The following is a 19,675-nucleotide window of genomic DNA, read 5'->3' on the forward strand; positions in this document are numbered from 1 at the left end:
ATTAGTCTACATGCCGCTTCAGAATTAAAAGCATCGGAAATCAGTCTGCTTTGAACTTCTGAAGGCAAGTTATCAAAATATTTCCAAGAAAATATGTTTGACAGATCTGTACTTCAAAGTGTAGCGTTGTCTGTGGTACCGGGACCGGGACAGTCATAAATGGGGAAAAAAAGTGGGGTATTTAAACTTTTTGAAGATATGTTTGGATACTTTGAACTGTGCAAGGGTTAAGAGGGAGTCGGTCAATCATCAGTGGGAATGCCATTTGTTGATTTAAAGCACTCTGTAAATGATTGTTAGAAACTTGTCATGTGGAACAGGGCATTCAAAAAGCATGCCACAGCCTTGCTTCCTCTCCAACTGTGTTTATCAGTCACCATCAGCAACTTAAACTCTCATTTGCAGAGGCCAGATAAACAGATTCAACACCCTGTCCAGCATGGAAAGTGGAGAGACCAGCAACATGTATGAGAATGTGGAGAATGCTAGACTTCATGCAATCCCAAATTTGGGAGACACAAAGGGAGAAGAAGTGTATGACCAAACTGAAGAAGACTCTCTGTCCCCTTCTCCAACTGCTATGCTAGATGGGGTGTACGCAAATTGTACCAAACCCCCGGAAAATAGCCACTGTAGCTCGGTCTCCTCACAGCAGGGGTATGATGGGGGAGAAGAGTCTGATTCTTCTCAGCAAGATGCTTTAGAAGACCAACTATATCAGGAGGATATTCAGTTGCAGAGCTCAAGAGAGGATGACCAAAGTACAGCAAGTTTGGCAACGGAAAACAAAGTTACGACTTTGGCTGATCCCAGTCAAAAGAAGCTCCAAGGTATGTCGAAAAACTTCTCCACTGCCATCAAGTGTCCACGCTACAACTCAGATGAAAGCAACGTATTGCAAGAGGATCATGAGATTTTCCTCATTATCAAAGTAAGTGCAGACCAGCATAGCTGTGAAAAGCAAAAAAAAAATGCATTCTTTGGGATTTCTGGCGCCTTTGATTGCAGCTGATGAAAGATTCTGGGTAACTCCAAAGCTGTAGCAGTTTGGTGTGATACAAAAATATCAAGGATCACTATGACAGTGTAATCCTATGCAAAGCTAGTCCATGGATGTCACTGGGATTAGGCTCGAGTAATTCTGTACAGGGTGGTGCTGTTGGAGACTTTCTGCTTGTCGTGAATGAACTTTCAAAAGCTGCAGTCGGCATCATCCCCGTTGAAGTAAGACAGGCACCTATGAACACCATAACTTGTGTGTTAGGTTTTAAAGTACTATGAGACTAATTTTTTTTCCTGTTAAAGGGCGAAATCTTTAGTATTCATTCCCATGGCTGCCTGCAGAGTATATCTAGCAGACCCATTCAGGCTCCCATTGCCAGGAAGACCTGCTTAGCTTCAGCAGCCAGCATGTACATTTGGCTAACCTGAATTTAAAAAATATCTCAGAAAGAAAAACCTTATCAGTATTTTTCAAATATTAATTCAGCCAGATTATGTATGTATGTATGTATGTATGTATGTATGTATGTATGTATGTATGTATGTATGTATGTATGTATGTATGTATTTTAAGTATTTGAAAGGTTGTCACTTGGAGGAGGGCAGGATGCTGTTCCCGTTGGCTGCAGAGGAAAGGATGCGCAGTAATGGGTTTAAACTACAAGTACAACGATATAGGCTAGATATCAGGAAAAAAATTTTTCACAGTCAGAGTAGTTCAGCAGTGGAATAGGCTGCCTAAGGAGGTGGTGAGCTCCCCCTCAGTGGCAGTCTGCAAGCAAAGGTTGGATACACACTTTTCTTGGATGCTTTAGGATGCTTAGGGCTGATCCTGCGTTGAGCAGGGGGTTGGACTAGATGGCCTGTATGGCCCCTTCCAACTCTATGATTCTATGATTCTATTTCAGTTATCCAAAACTGCTAGCCTGAAAAATACTAAATATTGGATAGCCCCAGTTGAAGTGCATTTAAAGGACTCTGTCCCTTTAAATGACTTTGGTATGAACCCTCAGCATGGTTAAGGCATTTAAAGGGATTGTGAACCCTTTAAATGCCTTTGGAGTTCAGTATTCCCTTTAGTGTTTTCATGCCTTTCTTCCATTGAAATAATAGAGGATGGGGGCACCTTCTTTGGCGGCCCATAAAACTGGATCCCCTCATTCAATCTTTTTGAAACTTGGGAGTGTTTTGAGGAGAGGCACTAATAGCTATGCTGCAAATTTGGTACCTCTACCTCAAAAAAGGCCATCCAACCCAAGATACCTTAGATTGATGATCTATTATAGCCTATGGGGATCATTGGCTATTATAGGCCCTGTAGGCTATAAGGGAGCCAAAAAACTTCAGCATTCCTGAATATTGACCAAATCAGGAAATACTGATATTATCCAGGTTCATTATAACCAAACCCCAAAAATACCTTTTGGCGAGGGGGTTGCAATCACCAGTAAAAGTGGCACCAGGGGCTTTCAGAATGGCTGTCTGTACCTTCACAGTTGTCTATCATTTAACAGTTTATTTTTGTTTGTTTGTTTGTTTAGTTTTTTAGATGTGATGTTAATCTCTGCATTTATTTATTGATTAGATTTTTTAGTTGCTGCTCACCCAAAGTGGTCTTGCAATGACTTAAAACATTTGAAAACATACATATTTTCAGTGTTTACGTAATGACACAATTTTTGTCCCTATAGTTGGTACATTGATAGAGAAACCATTGTTTGTATCAGGCTTAACCTGCTAAAGAAGAAACTTGATTCCATTCAGGCAAAATGCACAATTTCTTCCATTCCATTTTAAACGGTATGTGCTTTTTGCATTAACATGAAACATTCAGTGAAACAAAAATGATGCAGAAGGATCCTACAGCAAGTGATACACAGTGGTACAGACACTTTATCTAAGTAACTTTGAATCATGTAGTACAGTGCAGTTCTATTGCCTGCGTAGCAAAGCTCTCTTGAATAATTTGGTTTTGCATAGTTTGCAGAAAGCTGGGTGAGCAGGAAGCGCCCTACAGCTCATTGGATGACCTAGGCCAGTAATTTCCTGTCAGCCTAACCTTCCCCACAGGATTGTTGTACAGTGCAAATGAGGAAGGAAGGGAGAACCAAGTATACCTTGGAAGATGGATGGGATAAAAATGTGCTAGACAGATAAGAATTACAGATAAGGGACTGCTGTCGCCTATTGAATTTGGGTACCGTTAAAGAAAAATGAAATCGCTACATTTTTTTAGTTCATGGCCACTGAACTGACTAAAGCGTCATGCTAATTATATTTGGGGAAACAAACATTACTACAATATGCAGATGTCAGGTGGGGGGGGGGAACCGTGCTTGCACTTGGAGCATATGTCACATCTTTATTATGGCAATCAATTGAAATGTATCCAATGCAAGCCGGATTCAGGTTACTCTCACTGAAGTGAGTCTTGTCGATTAGGCATTGAACTGTCTGTGTTTCTTTCCCTTGATGAGGTATTGCTCATGTTCCTACATCCTATCCTAGCTAGAAATATTTTAAAACAAAAATAACACACGTTCCTCACACAACGCTAGCCAGGTGTTTTTCTTAGAGCCAACTAAATTCATATAATCAAAGCACTGAAGAGTCATTCTGCTAACTAAAGCTGTTTAGATTTTCTGACAGTTCCTTGGCTGCAGTGAAACACTGGAAGCCAATTGGCCCACAGGGGTAGTAAAAATGGTGCCAGAAGGGTGCCTTAATTTGTCTTGCACATTTGTGGGTAAGATAGAGAAGGGGGGGGGGAATGCAAAGCATATTATACAATGAAAAATGCAACAGAAATTAACATTTAATCATCATTAAGCTGCTGCCAAGATTTGTTTCAAAAGTTCTTTAAAGGTCCTGTAGAGAAGAACTGTCTGTGTCATGAACTTCTCCAGCACGCCGATACTTGAAAGAAATTAAAGCCACATTACAAAATCTGATTTTTCTGATCATTTGAAAGCTACTTTGCTTAGAAGAATATATTTGAAAGCTACTTTGCTTAGAAGAATATACAGTCATTTGTTGTTGTTATCCGTTCAATCGTGTCCAAACCTCAGTGATTCCATAGGAAAGTCTCCGCCATGCGCCGCTGTCTCTGACTGCTTCTTTTAGTTGGTTCCTGGTCGTCCCTGTATCGGCTTTGATCGTGTCGAGCCAGCGGATCCTTTGGCGACCACGTTTCCTTTTGCTGCTGACCATGCCGAGCATTAATGATTTTTCAAGTGAGTCTGATCGCATGATGTGTCCAAAGTGAGCCTTAGCCGTAATATCTTCCTGTCTAATGACATAGTTCAGGGGTCCTCAACCCTCAGTCAGCGGCCCGGTACCGGGCTGTGAAGGCCATGATACCGGGCCTCCAGCGGCCGCGCCTGCCTCCCCCCCCCCGCAGTGAGAGGGGGGGAAAGAGGCAGGCACGGCCACTGGCACGCCAGCGATGCAAACGCGCACGCGCAGAGCTGCTGCGCATGCGTGTTTGCGCCCCCTGCTGGCGAAAATGCGCACACACAGCAGCTCTGCGCATGCGCGTTAGCGCCGCCTAGTGGTGAAAACGTGCATGTGCAGCAACTACGTGTGCACGTTTACGTGCAGCTGTGGTGGCCGGGCTGCCGGCTCTCTCCCACCCTCGGAGGCGGTCCCCGACTACAAGAAGGTTGTGGACCGCTAACATAGTTGATTTGCTCCTCTCTAAAACTGTCTTGTTGGTAACTTTGGCTGTCCATGGGATTTGCAACATTCATCTCCAGCACCATAATTCAAAATACAGTTATTTAATTGAGTGCAATGGGAATCTCTTGGGAGTAAACTGTCTTTGTAGTGCCCTTTCAAAAGGGAGCATTGTCTCAGGAACAGAACAGAATCAAATACGACATTTTTCCCAGTGCACCTGTGACCATCTCTATACTGCGAATTGCTTTACAACTATATATTCAGTAGCCAGACAAGTTCACCCTGATGCAAACTCAGGAATCCCCAGTGAAGAAGAGGGGCAAGGGAAATTCTGAGGATCCTGTGCCGGGGACACATCTCATTCCATCACTGATCAGTGGACATTTCCTGAGAAAGTGGTCTAACAGTCCACAGGTACAACAGGCCAGATCCAGTTACGGTCCCAGAGACAGGACTTGGCACTGGTACAGTGGGGTCATCTCCACTGGAATGCCCTTTCAGAAAGGGTTTCTCAGTGTTGTCTCAGAAAGTGGCTGAGGCCACCTTTTCTGTTTCTTCCAGCAGGGGGAGGGTGGGCAGATGGAAACCCAGGACCCTTCCGCACAACTGGCAACGTAGCTAAATCTGTACGCTATTGAAAAGCGCTGCAATCAATAGCGGCAGATCTCAGTAATGCACACAGCTGTTTCTATTGAAAAAAGGTTCTCCCACTAGTGCTGTTCTCGTAACGCACAAGATTCCGGGCTTGCCGAAATCGCAACAAAGGAGGCGATTTTTTCCCACGCTTCCTCCCGCCTCTGGCCATCAATCAAACAGAACAGCCAATTAACTGTTGTGTTTGTGCTTCCCTTTAAAAACTGTTTTTTAAAAACCCGAAAACACCTGTAGCAACGCTTATTTGTTCATTCGATGTATCAGAAAGACCTTTTTCGCTGGCGTAGGAGCTGGTGCTTAATCGTTTACATGCTCTTAAAGTTAAAAAAAATCCCCTCCCCGTGCAATTTCTGGCCGAAACGATGGGCAGTGTCGAACCGGGGGTTGTATTGTGCTTGGAAACTTTACAAACAATTGCTTGTGGAGGGATTTCAGCCAAAGAAGCATCACTTATTCATTGCTTTTGCTGGTTTAAGGAGAAAAAAATGGCGATCGTGATGCCGGAAACTCGGGTGTGAGAGATTAGTGAGGGACATGCTTGCTACCGCTATATTGAGAACGTTCATGTCTTTTTCTGATGTGTTGCAAGTTGTTCTCAAGAGTCTAGTGGTGTTTTTAGGGGGAATCCACTTTTGTGGATTGCCCAAAAAGCACTACAAAGAAGCGATTTTTGTGGGAGAGTTGCAGGAGTATTGCAGGTTGTGTACGACGTTGTTCATAACGTTAAAAATAGCATTACACAATGCTAAGACTTCAGCAACATTAACGCTGTGCGGAATGGCCCCCAGTCTTTGAAGCAGGTGGGGTTCCCCTGTGGAGGTCCATCTCTTCTGCATCCATTGCCTCAGCTATAGTCATGGGATAATTTCTATGAGCCTGCTCTGCCTCCATGTCCTCAGAAGTCAAGGATACATCCCCAAGAGCAGCCTGCAACCAGCGCTTCACATTGTCTCTCAGCTCTGTTATGAAAACCCATGGGTGTTCCCCTCAAATGTGTGCAGTTGATGCTGAGAATGGAAAAATTGAATATAGGTTTTCACTGTTTCATTTGGGTCTATAAGACCTTTGCATATGAAACAAAGAGACACCTGGTTTGTGTAGACAAGGCTTTCTCAACCAGGGTTTCATCAAACCCTGGAGTTTCTCGAGAGCTCTGCAAGGGTTTCCTGAATTAATTAATTTTAATATATTGTTTTATATATTAAACATGTATTGGGTGATAAGACCATATATGGTCATGTCGACCCCCCCCCCCATGGCCAATGGTGAGCCTGGAGGGGAAGGGGAGGAGCCCGAGGTGACTGCAAACACAGCTCTGCTTCCGAACCATATTCTACATGATCCCACCATTTCTGGAGTTTCTTGAGGCCTGAAGAATATTTCAGGGGCTTCTCAACAGTAGCTGAGAAAGGCTGATCTAGACAGATGTCATGAAACACGATGTTTGGCTTTTTGAAACCAGGCTTTTATCTACAGATATCAGAACATGGCTCAGACCTTCAAAACAGATTTCAACTACAGCACTAGTGGTACAATAGATCACAACATTAAATGGTTAACTTATGCCCATCTGTAGGGATCCTATCTGGTCCTGTAGATGGGAGAAAGTCAGGGTATCATCATTTTAAACAAATAAAGGCTTGCTCCAATATGAAGTAGGATGCAAGAGTGTTGATAAAGGTAAAGGTAAAGGTTAAGGTATCCTCTGTGCAAGCACTGAGTCATGTCTACCTTTGGGGTGACACCCTCTAGCGTTTTCATGGCAGACTCAGTACGGGGTGGTTTGCCAGTGCCTTCCCCAGTCATTACCGTTTTACCCCCCAGAAGGCTGGGTACTCATTTTACCGACCTCGGAAGGATGGAAGGCTGAGTCAACCTTGAGCTGGCTGCTGGGATCGAACTCCCAGCCTCATGGTCAGAGCTTCAGACAGCATATTTTGGTGGTTGAGAGCCAGTTGCCAGAGCTTCCAAGAGATTTAGGAGGCAGGTTTCATGGTGCTGGTACTCCTTTGGAATGAGTATGGCCTAGTGCAAACTTGCCTTTGTACACCCAAAGTACACCGTGAATTTAATATCCATAAGTAAACAAGGGTCTGTGAAATATAAAAGCACTGCTGCCATCTTGCTTTCCTGCAAAGGTTCAATTGGAACGAGTCGTTACATTGCTCTCATGCAAATAATGTGAAATAGCTTTCTTTGTGAACAACCCACGCCAACAATCCTGAGACGTCTGTGCAATGTCTTTCTTGCCCCATTAAGGTATTGATACATACAGATTTGTTACTCAGAATTAAAAGTTATATCAACTTTACCTTGAGTAATTATATTGCTTGTTCTGTTGCTGGCAGGGGCTCATGGGAATTGTAGTCCATGGACATCTGGAGGGCCACAGTTTGCCCACCCCTGCATTAGAGGCTTCCAATGGTTTCATCTGGCCTTCTGGGCCACAAAACTGACTGTAGGTCCAGAGTGTCCTGAGTATATCTTTTTATGTAAGCAGCCTACTGGCTGTAACCATTATTGTATATATTGTTTATTTTACGTATGCTGGCTTTATTTGATGCCTGACCATTGGTAAAGGTGGTAACGCCAAAACACGTCTGGTCAGTGTGGGTGCTAGAATACATGTGGGCATCACTTTTATTGATGCAAAAAGCCTTTGGCTTTTAATTTGATTAACAAATTCTGGTACTATATTTAAAAAATATATGTTTCATCCAATATAGGCTTAAGTTCATTTCCCTTGTGTTGACCTTTTTAGGTTCTTGAGCTGAGGGTGGACCCTGGGGAGGGAGTTCAAAAGAATATAATGCCATAGAGTGCATCCTCCAAAGTAGCCCTTTTCTCCAGGGAAATTTATCACTGTATTCTGGAGTTGCAACTAGGCAACCCTAGAAGAAGAAGAAGAGTTGGTTCTTCTATGCCACTTTTCTTTACCCGAAGGAGGCTCAAAGTCACTTTCTTTTTCCTCTCCCCACAACAGACATCCTGTGAGGTGGGTGAGGCTGAGAGAGCCCTGAGATTACTGAAGAAGAAGACTTGGTTCTTATATGCCGCTTTTCTCTACCCAAAGGAGTCTCAAAGTGGCTTACAGTTGCCTTCCCTCTCCCCACAACAGAAACCCTGTGAGGTGGGTGAGGCTGAGAGAGCCCTGATATCACTGCTTGGTCAGAACAATTTTATCAGTGCCGTGGCGACCCCAAGGTCACCCAGCTGGCTGCATGCGGGGGAGCAGGGAATCCAACCCAGCTCGCCAGATTAGAAGTCCGCACTCCTAACCACTACACCAAACTGGCTCTCAACCCTACTTACCACTCTGCTCAGACAAGTATGAAGACTCCCCTGGCCCAAATTGCCTTTCTTCCTTACTCCTCTTCCATTGGAGGAAAATTTCAACCTGGCTGAGCAGAGTGGACAGATATGAGCTGACATAAGATAGGAACTGTGAGTGAAGAACAACCATGTAACTTCTGTTTACCCTAATCTTGTGTATGAGCACTCCCCATGGAAACGTTTGTTTGTCCAGCAAGTCTGTTCTTGCTACAAAGATACAGAACCCTCTTATTAGTTGTTTGGTTTCATCAAAAGGCCTGTGCAAAGTGAACAGAAGGATGGTTGCTTTCACTGCCTTCATTATTCTGGCACAGATCTGCTAATTCTCACTCCGGCTGACAATTTTGGTAGTTTCACCAGCCTCTTTCCTGCACTGGAACTGTAGCCTCCATCTCTCCTGAGTGTCCAGCCACCACTCCTTCACTAGATTCTTTTGCAGTTCGAAGTGCTGCAGCTGTAACGGGGTTTGGACCTTGTGCTGTTAGTATTGTTTTGGTTGTTGATTATGTTGAAACTCACTGTCTAAACCAGGGGTAGTCAAACTGCGCCCCTCCAGATGTCCATGGACTACAATTCCCATGAGCCCCTGCCAGCAATGCTGCCGCAGTTTGACTACCCCTGGTCTAAACTTTCCTCTTCCTTATTGAATTTCTAAAGATGTTACAAAACAGAGGCGTAACACTGCGGACTCATGTTCAATGTATGCTCTACTAAGACTCCTAGATCCTTTTCTCAAATGCTATTGCCAAGACAAGTCTCCCCCATCCTATATTGGTGTATTTGGTTTTTCCTACCTAAATGCAGAACTTTACATTTGTCCCTATTGAACTTCATTTTATTCAGTTTAGCCCACTTCTCAAGCCTATCGTGGCTCTCTCTTCTAAAGAGTGCTGTTTTCCTTTGCTACATTCCTGGATGTTTTTGAGTCAGGACACTTGTGCAGAGCTTTGTACTCTGTTATAAGACTCTCTCCCTTCAGCATAGTTAGAGGGAAAATAAAATAAACTCCCACTGGGTAACCGTGTTGGTCTGAAGCAGCAGAACAAATTTAGAATGGCACCTTTAAGACCAACAAAGTTTTATTCAAGGAATGAGCTTTTGTGTGCATGCACACTTCTTCAGATGAAATATAATAGGATGGAAGTAATCAGTTCAAACTTGCAAGTAGAGTGTGAGAGTATAAAGTAACATACAGCATAATGAAAATGGGTAACAGATTCCAGAGAAAAATAGAAAGAAACAAGAATTTGGATTTGTTTGTGTTCATTTGGGCATTAATTAACTCCCACCCATTTAGGAAACCCTTTCAGAGCCATCAAGAAACCCTGGTTGAAAAAGCCTGCCATATATAATTGGGAAACATGTCCTATTAGCTAATGAATAGAGTGTCTCTCAATATCCAACCATCTCTGATGCTAAAGCTGGTTCTTACTCCAGCATGGAAAGCAAGTCAAGTGAAATTCCAATTGACTCGATTTTCCACAGAATTAAACACAATCAATTGCTTTAAAAGGAATCCGACAATATAATATGCACAAAAGGAGTGTATTCTGGCATAAAGTGGATGCCCAGGCCCAAATCACACAATAACATAGGCAGACCTGACTCCACCGAGGGGTGGGGGGAGTAAGAAAGTGGGGAAGGTGAGCCCAACCTCTTCTCTCACATGTTCACCTAGATGAGGTAGATAAGAGAGAATTTCTCCCAGAGTTATACTGGAGAAATTCCATTAACTATAACATTTATGGTGGTGGCAGAGACAAGGGGACCCTAAACTGGATCAAGTTTTCCCTAAAAATCTCATTTTGAGAGCCTGCAGGCAACTTTGGAATTCTAACACAGTGGGGTGAGTACAGACACAATATGGCTGCCCCAAAATTTCTGTTACAGTAGGCATAACTAGCCACAAAATGGCTGCTGCACCTTACCGTAACACAGTTAAGATACTTGTGCTGTGGTAACAGCTTCTGCCAAAGTAAATTTTTAAAAATCACCCCAGCTAATCAAATCTCTGATGGCCGATCAGAAACCTGAGGAAAAGGCCCATTGGGCCATACTCACTTTCTAAAAAAACTTGGCGGGCACTAGGAAAGGTGCCAGCTGGAACCATGGTGCCCATGAACACATGGGAACCCTGGGCATACTAATCAATTAATATGTCATGCATCTGATGAAGTGAGCCATAACTCTTGAAAAATTACACTCAACGTTTTTTTTTTTGCGAAACTTGAAACTGTCACTGGTTTCCTTTTTATTTTAACTGACAACAATACACAATAAGGCATGCTCAGACAGATCAACTCTATTTGTTGGTTGGTGACCACATAAGGTTCAGACCAGCATGGGAATGGCAAGGCTGTGTTTTGAAGTTGCAGTCAGCTTCTGTTATCTGTTCACCCCAGATGGGAATTGTATTCATCTTTAATGTCCTCCCAGCACTCTGTCTCAATTGAGGAAGCTGCTGTACCCCTCTTTGTGAGTGGCTTCAGCTACACTCACATCACTCACTTCTGTTGCTCACCCCGCTTCCCTTCGTTATTTGATTGATTGTCTGTGGGAACAGTTTTGAATTCAGTGAGAAGGTTAACAAACTGCTCATTCCGATAACATTCCACAGAGTGTTTGTTATAAGCAGAATGTTTGTCTGAGAAGCAAAGCACCAACTCTTCCTTAGACCTTTTATGTACTGGTGTTTTCTTTCGCTTTTACTGTGCATTCCTTCCAAGCTTTCTTTTTGTTCTGTATAGATTTTACTCCCTTCAGAGCTCAATTTGCTTTCCATTTACTGTTTCCCTGCATTTTCAGAGAGTAGTTTTGTTCCAGTTTTTCCCCTTGCTTTGTTCCAAGGCAAAGTTTAGATTTTCCCCTTCTGCCCTTTTTCACCGCTCAGAGGCTACTCCTCCACTTCCCACATTGTGCAGCATGGCAGGTCTCATCTCTTGCTCAGTTTCATATAGGGCATGGTTTTGAAGTTGTAAAGAGAGATTCTTCCAGCTACATTTACTATTGGGTAGCCATCTTGCTGAACATTTAGTGCTTCTCCCCCCTTCAATACTGCTAGACATTTAATGTTTGATTTTTAATACAAGGTCAAGTTTAATACAAGGTCAAGCACAGTGAAAGCACAGGAAAACAAGTTAAGTTTATCGACCCATCATTTCATTGTTAATTAAAATAGTGCAGGAGGGAGCCTGGGAGGCAGACACAGCTGAACTTGCATGGAGAACCTTCTCCATGCTGGCTCAGCTGCCTCTGACTTGCTGGCATAGTCCCTTAAAAATGGGCTGCGCCAGGGAATCAGAGGCAGTTTAGTCAACACAGAAAGCCTTCTGTGTACCATCTCAGGTTCTTCTGCCTTGCTGGCATAGCCTCTTTTAAACAATGGAACAATGTAAGTCACTTTGGATCCCCACTAAGAATAGGTAAAGGTAAAGGTATCCCGTGTGCAAGCACCAAGTCATGTCTGACCCTTGGGGTGACGTCCTCTAGCATTTTCTTGGCAGACTCAATACGGGGTGGTTTGCCAGTGCCTTCCCCAGTCATTACTGTTTACCCCCCAGCAAGCTGGGTACTCATTTTACCGACCTCGGAAGGATGGAAGGCTGAGTCAACCTTGAGCCGGTTGCTGGGATTGAACTCCCAGCCTCATGGGCAGAGCTTTCAGACTGCATGTCTGCTGCCTTACCACTCTGCGCCACAAGAGGCTCTTCTAATAGGTGGGTGTAAATAGGTGGGCGTAAATAAATAAATAAATTCCATGGCAGATCTCAACCTGTATATTTCTGGCTGTACAGCTTACTGAAGATTTTCCCAGCAGTCTTTAAGCTTGATTTTTATTTATTTATTTATTTATTTGTTTGTTTGTTTGATTTCTATACTGCCCTTCTATATGGCTCAGGACGGTTTACATACATCATTATAGGGGGATACATGGAACGAGTCAACATACAACACAGTCAATATACAACAATAAAACAGTGGTTCTAAACAATACAACTTCAGTGATCCCAACAATAAACATAACAAGCGAAACCCCCTAGAGAGGTCAGGCTGCTTCAGGCCATGGAAGGGATGTCTGAGGGGGGACCTGTTGACAGTCTCCGGCAAATGCCTGGTGGAAGAACTCCCTTTTGCAGGCCCTGCGGAACTGTGGGAGTTCGGGCAGGGCCTTTGAATTTGATGCCTGCCTTTATTCACCATTTTTTTTCTTCTGGAGTTTATATTCTGCAGTTGCAACCCAAAAAGTACAGCTTTTTAAAATTGGGATGGAAGTTACTTGTGATGTGCAGGGGATGTGTCCAAGGGTTTTTTTTTCTTCTTCTGTTGGTTGCTGCTTTGTGGAGATCTGTGGAGTTGGTGCCCAAAAGGGATTGGTCATCATGATGATAAACCTGAGTAGGAAAGGAAATTGAGCACTGAAGGGAGGAAAATGAATGCAGAATGGAAAATGAAACCCAAAGGACGTGCATGGTGAAAGCAAGGGGAAATGCAGAACAAAAAAAGAAAACCCGAGGGTTATGCACAGTGAAAGCACAGGAAAACACCAGTACATAAAAGTCCTCAGTTCTCATTTTGATATTCTAACCTCTTATATACACTGACTCTCCTATGGTAGATTGCCATTGTTGTAATTCATCCCCTATAACAATCTACAAGTTCCTCTGAATTTCCCACTGCCATCTTTTTACAAAATTCTCTAGTCCATTTTTATTAAGAGGAAAGTTATATCTCTGAAAGGAGAGGAGCTAGAAACGTAGAGGAACTTGCAGATTGTTGCCATAGAGTAGAGTTGCCTGCCCTGAGCTAGGAAATACCAGAAATTTTTAAGGGGGGAGCTGAGGATGGCAGGGTTTGGAGAAGGAGGAGATTTCAATTGAATATAACGCCATAGAATATACCTTCCAAAGTGACTTTTTTCTCCAGGTGAGCTGATTTTTGTTACCTTGAGATCATTTATAATTCCTGGATTTTCTCAGCTACCCCCTGGAGTTTAGCAACTGCAGTTAAAGAATAACCATATTCTAAGGGAATTTCCTTCTACATAAGGAAACTTTTTTTTAAGAGCCTCTTGTGGTGCAGAGTGGTAAGGCAGCAGAAATGCTGTCTGAAGCTGTCTGCCCATGAGGTTGGGAGTTCAATCCCAGCAGCCGGCTCAAGGTTGACTCAGCCTTCCATCCTTCCGAGGTCGGTAAAATAAGTACCCAGCTTGCTGGGGGGTAAATGGTAATGACTGGTAATGACTGGCAAACCACCCCGTATTGAGTCTGCCATGAAAACGCTAGAGGGCGTCACCCCAAGGGTCAGACATGACCCGGTGTTTGCACAGGGGATACCTTTACCTTTTTAAGGAAACGTTCTTCAATTTGTTGGAAGAAGGCTTCAAACCTTGGTCAGTGGTGTGGGAGGATAATGTAGAAACCACCCCGCTACTTCCATTTATCCAGTGTCAGATTCAGTGGAAATGTTTAGTTGTAATTGAAGACTGCATAAAATGAGTGAGGACAGTGAACATGTGGATCAGTGAAAGGTACTCACCAAGGGCTAAGTATCGATCTAGGAATACAGCCAAGTAGTGTGAACAACTATCAGCACCCTGCTTCAATAAACAGAATAGATACCTAGCAAGGAAGCAAAACTATAGGAGAAAGATGTTTTAGAAATATAATAATAACAATTCAATATAAAGATTTGTACATGTAGGCCAGCCTTTCATAACTTTTTTTTCCATTGAGACAATACCAGGCCTCTCCCAAAGCACAGGAAGTGACAGCACAAAAACATTTTCAGATGATTTGTGAACAGAAGTATTTATGTAGTTTGGGCTGCCTACCAATTTGCTTTTCTTCGTCAAAGGGAGGTAGAAGTGGGAGCTGGCAGAAATAGACTTGGGGCAGGCCTATGCAGCTCTGTCACCTCCTCCCCCCATGCCAGAAACAGGGGCAGGCCTATGCCACTCCATCACACACACACACACATACGAAATAAAAATGAGAGTACTTACCTCTCTGGCCTCCAGTTACTCCCACATGCAATGAGCCTTGGCCAGCAAAGATTTGTAGGGCTTCTGGTCTGTCCTGCCGGCCTGTTAACATGAGTGATGATGTCACTTGCGGTGACATGGCACTTCTGGGGGTGGGGGTGACAGGGAGGCAGCTGACATCACTTCCAGAGCTGACATCACTCCTCAAAGCCTGAAAAATTGTTTCAGGGGCTCCTTCATAGTCAAAAGTAGGGATGTGCACCTCGGCTCAGCTGCCTTGGCGATCACTGAAGCACAAGGTGGTGCGTAGGAGGCCAGTGCCACAGCACAGAGAAGAGAGGTGGGGGGGGGGTGGCAGCGGTGCACTGACACCCCCCCTCCTTTCCGCGCTGGCCTCCTATGCGCCGCCTCGGGCTTCGGTGTTCACTGAGGCGGCTGAACCGAGGTGCACATCCCTAGTCAAAAGGTTGGAAAAGGCTGGTCTAATATGTTTTCACGCACAGAAGGTCTATTTCTGCCTATGCGCATGCGTGGATGGGTGGGTGGGGAAACCTGCAAACAAGATGACTCTTCCGGTAGTTCATCAGAATACTGATTATCTCAAGAACAATATTCAAGAGCTTTTAAGACTCAAAACTGAATGAACTTTGCAGTCTGAAGAAACACGAAGACTTTGGAAGAACTCTTAAAAGAAACTAAAGGCTTTTTAATTCCTGTTTAGAGCAAATGGGTCAAACGTTTCTTTTACTGTCAGAAACAGCTTCATCTGTTTAACCTGGAGAAAAGATAACTACGAGGTGATAGGATAGCCATCTTCAAGTACTTGTACCTCTGTACCCTTTCAATTTTATCTATGTCCTTCTTGAAGTGAGGCCTCCAGAACTGCACACAGTACTCCAGGTGTGGTCTGACCAGTGCCGTATACAATGGGACTATGACATCTTGTGATTTTGATGTGATGCCTCTGTTGATACAGCCCAAAATGGCATTTGCCTTTTTTATCGCTGCATCACACTGGCTGCTCATGTTTAGTTTACAATCCACAAGTACCCCAAGGTCTCGTTCACACACAGTGTTACCTAGAAGCGTATCCCCCATCCAGTAGGCATGCTTTTCATTTTTCTAACCCAGATGCAGAACTTTACACTTATCTTTATTAAATTGCATCTTGTTTCTGCAGCCTGTCTGAGACTTTAAGACTGGGAAGAGGGTGTTCAGATGGGTGGCAGGCCACATTTTTTGGCAGTGTTGTGTGGTCGTTTAGTGCGGCAGTAGTCAACCTGTGGTCCTCCAGATGTTCATGGACTACAATTCCCATGAGCCCCTGCCAGTGTTTGCTGGCAGGGGCTCATGGGAATTGTAGTCCATGAACATCTGGAGGACCACAGGTTGACTACCCCTGGTTAGTGGATTACAAATAGGCAGGTTTGATAGAAATTGTTAAGATGGTTGGTTGATTGCTTTTTAATCAGGAGTGACTAATCTCATCTCTCTAGCAAGAGTTGTTTTTCCCCCATCTGTCCTGTTGAACATTGTCCTGCTTTTTCAACTTACATTAATGATACATCTAATTACTGAACGTTGAACTGATATAATCCTTGGAGTCTTGGCTACTTGCTCCAACAATCAAAGGGAAGGACACTTTGACAGGGAGCAAAGTTTCTTTCGGGCTTCAAGCGCTGATTGGCTCCATACGCCATAGCTGATAGTAGCTAAAAATAGCAGTGGTATAAAAGCTTCAAGCACAGCAGTACAAGGGACATACTTAAAGTCACCAGGCCCGGATCTAGAGTGAACAAACCGTCCTCAAATAAGCTGGGATAAAGCTGTGTATAATTTGAATAGCCAGCCTTCTGTGGAACGACTCTTCCATTGCGGATAAACACAGAACCGTCTCTTAAGGAGAGAATCCAATGGCTATGCTTTCTCCCCCAGCTGGGCTGTGCAGAGCCATTTGTTCAAGCGCTGTTATTCAAGCTAATTTATTCTTTAATTCGTTAGGCAAATATTGAACTAGATAATATTACCAGGCACGTGAAAATAGTTTTCCAAAGGCGGAGGGGGGGGGGCGCACCTGAAGCATGGGGAGAAAAGAATGGAAGAAGGTGGCAAGTAATAGAAGTGTCTGAGGTACAGTGGTGGGAGGAATGGGGCAGCAGGAAGAACCTGCATCAAGCTGGGTCTTGCATGGAGACAGAGAGGGCTTCTCTGTTTTAAGTTAATTGCTGCTCCCGCCCTCCCTCCCTGGACGCTAGCCACTGGCAGAAGAAAGGTAGACCCCATGTCATCCTGGATCAAAGATATTCTAGACTTCCATCAAGGGGGCCTCAGAGCAATGAGTCTCAGTCGGGTAGCTCTAGCTACAATTATACTTAGTATTAAAAGTGTTTCCATCTCAAAACACCCATATCACTAGTTTTCTGAAAGGGGCCGCTTCAAAATATTCTCCTCAAAGCCACAGGTTCCCAACCTGGAGACTAAACACAGTACTTATTGTGCTGACTAAGCCTCCATTTGAATCCATCGAGGATATTTCACTGAAGCTCTTGAAAATGAAGACCATATTCTTATTGGTCATTACTTTGGCCAGAAAAGTCTCAGAGACTAGGGCTCAGTCTGTCAAGCCAGAGTTCTGCATCTTTCACAAGGAAAAAGTAATACTTCTGACAGATCCAACATTCTGACCTAAAGTTCAACTTTCTTGTACTTTGCGGGAAATCAGCTTTTTTACCTTTTTCTGGAACCCAGACACTTCAAATAAATAATTTGTCAAACAAGAGCTCTCTTATGACATCCTTATCCATTGTTCCTCTTAATATTTATGAAACAGCCTAGGGGTAGAATGTGTCCAGGGTGTCTGAGTTGCAATAGGGCCAATCAGGGTGCAGCCAGCAAAGCTGGCCACACCCTGATTGGCCCTGCACCTACAGCTCCCTCCCTCCCTCCCTGGATGCTAGCCACTTTGCTCTCAGACGCTGCAGGAGCCAGTGTGGGAGAGAGAGACACAGAGACACAGAGAGCCCTGCCAAACCACAAATGAGCCCTGATTACCTGCTAAGGCTCCCTCTGCAAGGGGGAGAGAGAGAGAAAGAGAGAGCCACCCCAAACGAGCTCTCATTCCCTGTTACAAATGAGCCCTGATTATCTCCTATGGCTCCTGCTGCAAGGGAGAGGGAGAGGGAGAGGGAGAGGGAGAGGGAGAGGGAGAGGGAGAGGGAGAGGGAGAGGGAGAGGGAGAGGGAGAGGGAGAGGGAGAGGGAGATCTGTGCCTGGGTCCTAGCGTGCATTGCATTCCTGGATGCAGTTTCTTGCTAGTTTATTATGACAGAAAGCATTAGAAAGAATGACAGCCTTTTTATATCAGTTTCACAACCTAATATGGGGTCCAAAATGTCCAAGTCAGCCATGTCTTAAAGTGTGCATAATTGAGGCATATTTATTATTTATTTATTAATCATTTATTAGTGATTTTGTAGACCACCCCTTCCTGGAAACAGGCTTTGGGCAGTTCATGCCATATCTCATACATACAGTGTATTATTAAAGTTACAGTTACAACAATAATAAAACCATGCAGTGCTCCATTTTCTTGCCCCTCGTTCAAGTTGGTCATCTGCCTGTCAGTCTACTTATAAGTGCCCTATAATTTTCCCTTTAAGTTCACCTTTCAGTTTAGTGGTGGGAATACCGGAGATGAATGGAATGAGGCTCGTAGATTTTGTTGGGTATATTAGCAACCATAGGCCTTGTGGAACCATAGGTCTTGCCAGCCCTGTGGAACTTGGGTAGTTTGGTCAGGGCCTGGGTTTCAATTGGCAGCCATGGAGAGGTCAGTTAAAAACAATGGCTTCTAATCTGGTGACCCAGGTTTGATTCCCCACTCTTCCACATGCAGCCAGCTTGGGATCATCACAGCCCTAAGAGAGCTTTTTCTCACAGAGAAGTAATGTCAGGGCTATCTCAGCCCCACCTACCTCACAGGGCTCCTGTTGCGGGGAGAGGAAAGGAAGGTGATTGTAAAGTGCCTTGAGACTCCTCCTGGTAGAGAAAAGTGGGATATTTATTTATTAGATTTTTATACCGCCCTTCCATACGGCTCAGGGCGGTTTACATATCACGGGGAACGACCTAACATATAACATAGTCAATACATCAACAATAATCCAACAGTGGTTCTGAATAACACAATATAAAAACTAACCTTCTGTATGTTTGACACTCCTGCCCTAACCAATACATCCCACTGGCTCTTCACCTTACCACACTAGTAGCCGTTTTTCTGTGGGGACGCTCATAGACATATGTCTGGTAGTTCACTTAGAGATGTAAGATCCAATTCCACATGGACTTGGAAAGTCCATGATGCGTAAGTACCCCATCCCTGAATAAAGCAGTCCTTCTGAGTTTGTGGACAGCGAAGATTTTATTTTGAAGTATGAAACGAGAGCGATAGAGGGAAGTACAAATAAATCAGCTTGCCCAGGCATAAAAATGCCCTTTGAATCAAACATAATGGGGATTAATCATTTCAGATTGCCTTGAATGGCTCGGAGGAGAGCATAAAACGAGCTAATTAGACTGGCAAACTTTGTGGAAACGTCAGCACAAAAGTATCAAGGCGTGGCATTAAAAATGAATGAAGCTTGATCTCCGAGGGAAAGGAAGAGAGTGATACAAGCCACGGCAAGGTTCAAGGGTAGCGGGTAGGATATTATTCAGGTACAGAAGGCCCACGGCCCTGCCAGCACAGTGGCAGCTAGACCACCATTCAGGATAAGATTAGAAGATTAATGTGCAATGGGAAAATTAGGTTAATCTGCAAGGAAAAAAGTTAAGACAATACACTATCTTGGTGTTCAGGCATTCTGACTCCGAGTTATAATTTCCTGAGACACACAGACACAAATTCTAAAGAGAAATGCACCATGGCTTCCAGAAAAGCTCCCCTACACAAACCCAATGGATGAGGCTGAGGGCCCATGGAGTGTAGTGGTCAGAGTGTTGGACTGAGAGATTCAAGGTCAGATC

The 19,675-nt window shown here is 44.0% G+C and overlaps 1 protein-coding gene across 1 annotated transcript in view; it reads left to right on the top strand.

Annotated features, from left to right (window-relative positions):
* Positions 1-351: 351 nt before the first annotated feature.
* The window catches only part of CLIC5 (chloride intracellular channel 5), a 114,035-nt gene continuing 94,711 nt past the window's right edge, over positions 352-19,675 (top strand). The window contains exon 1 of the mRNA XM_077317312.1: positions 352-931. Within this exon, the coding sequence (XP_077173427.1) occupies positions 440-931 (492 nt within the window). The 5' untranslated portion in view covers positions 352-439. The remainder of the gene's footprint in view (positions 932-19,675) is intronic.

This window comes from Paroedura picta, chromosome 1, assembly GCF_049243985.1.
Source record: "Paroedura picta isolate Pp20150507F chromosome 1, Ppicta_v3.0, whole genome shotgun sequence".
Lineage (NCBI taxonomy): Eukaryota > Metazoa > Chordata > Lepidosauria > Squamata > Gekkonidae > Paroedura > Paroedura picta.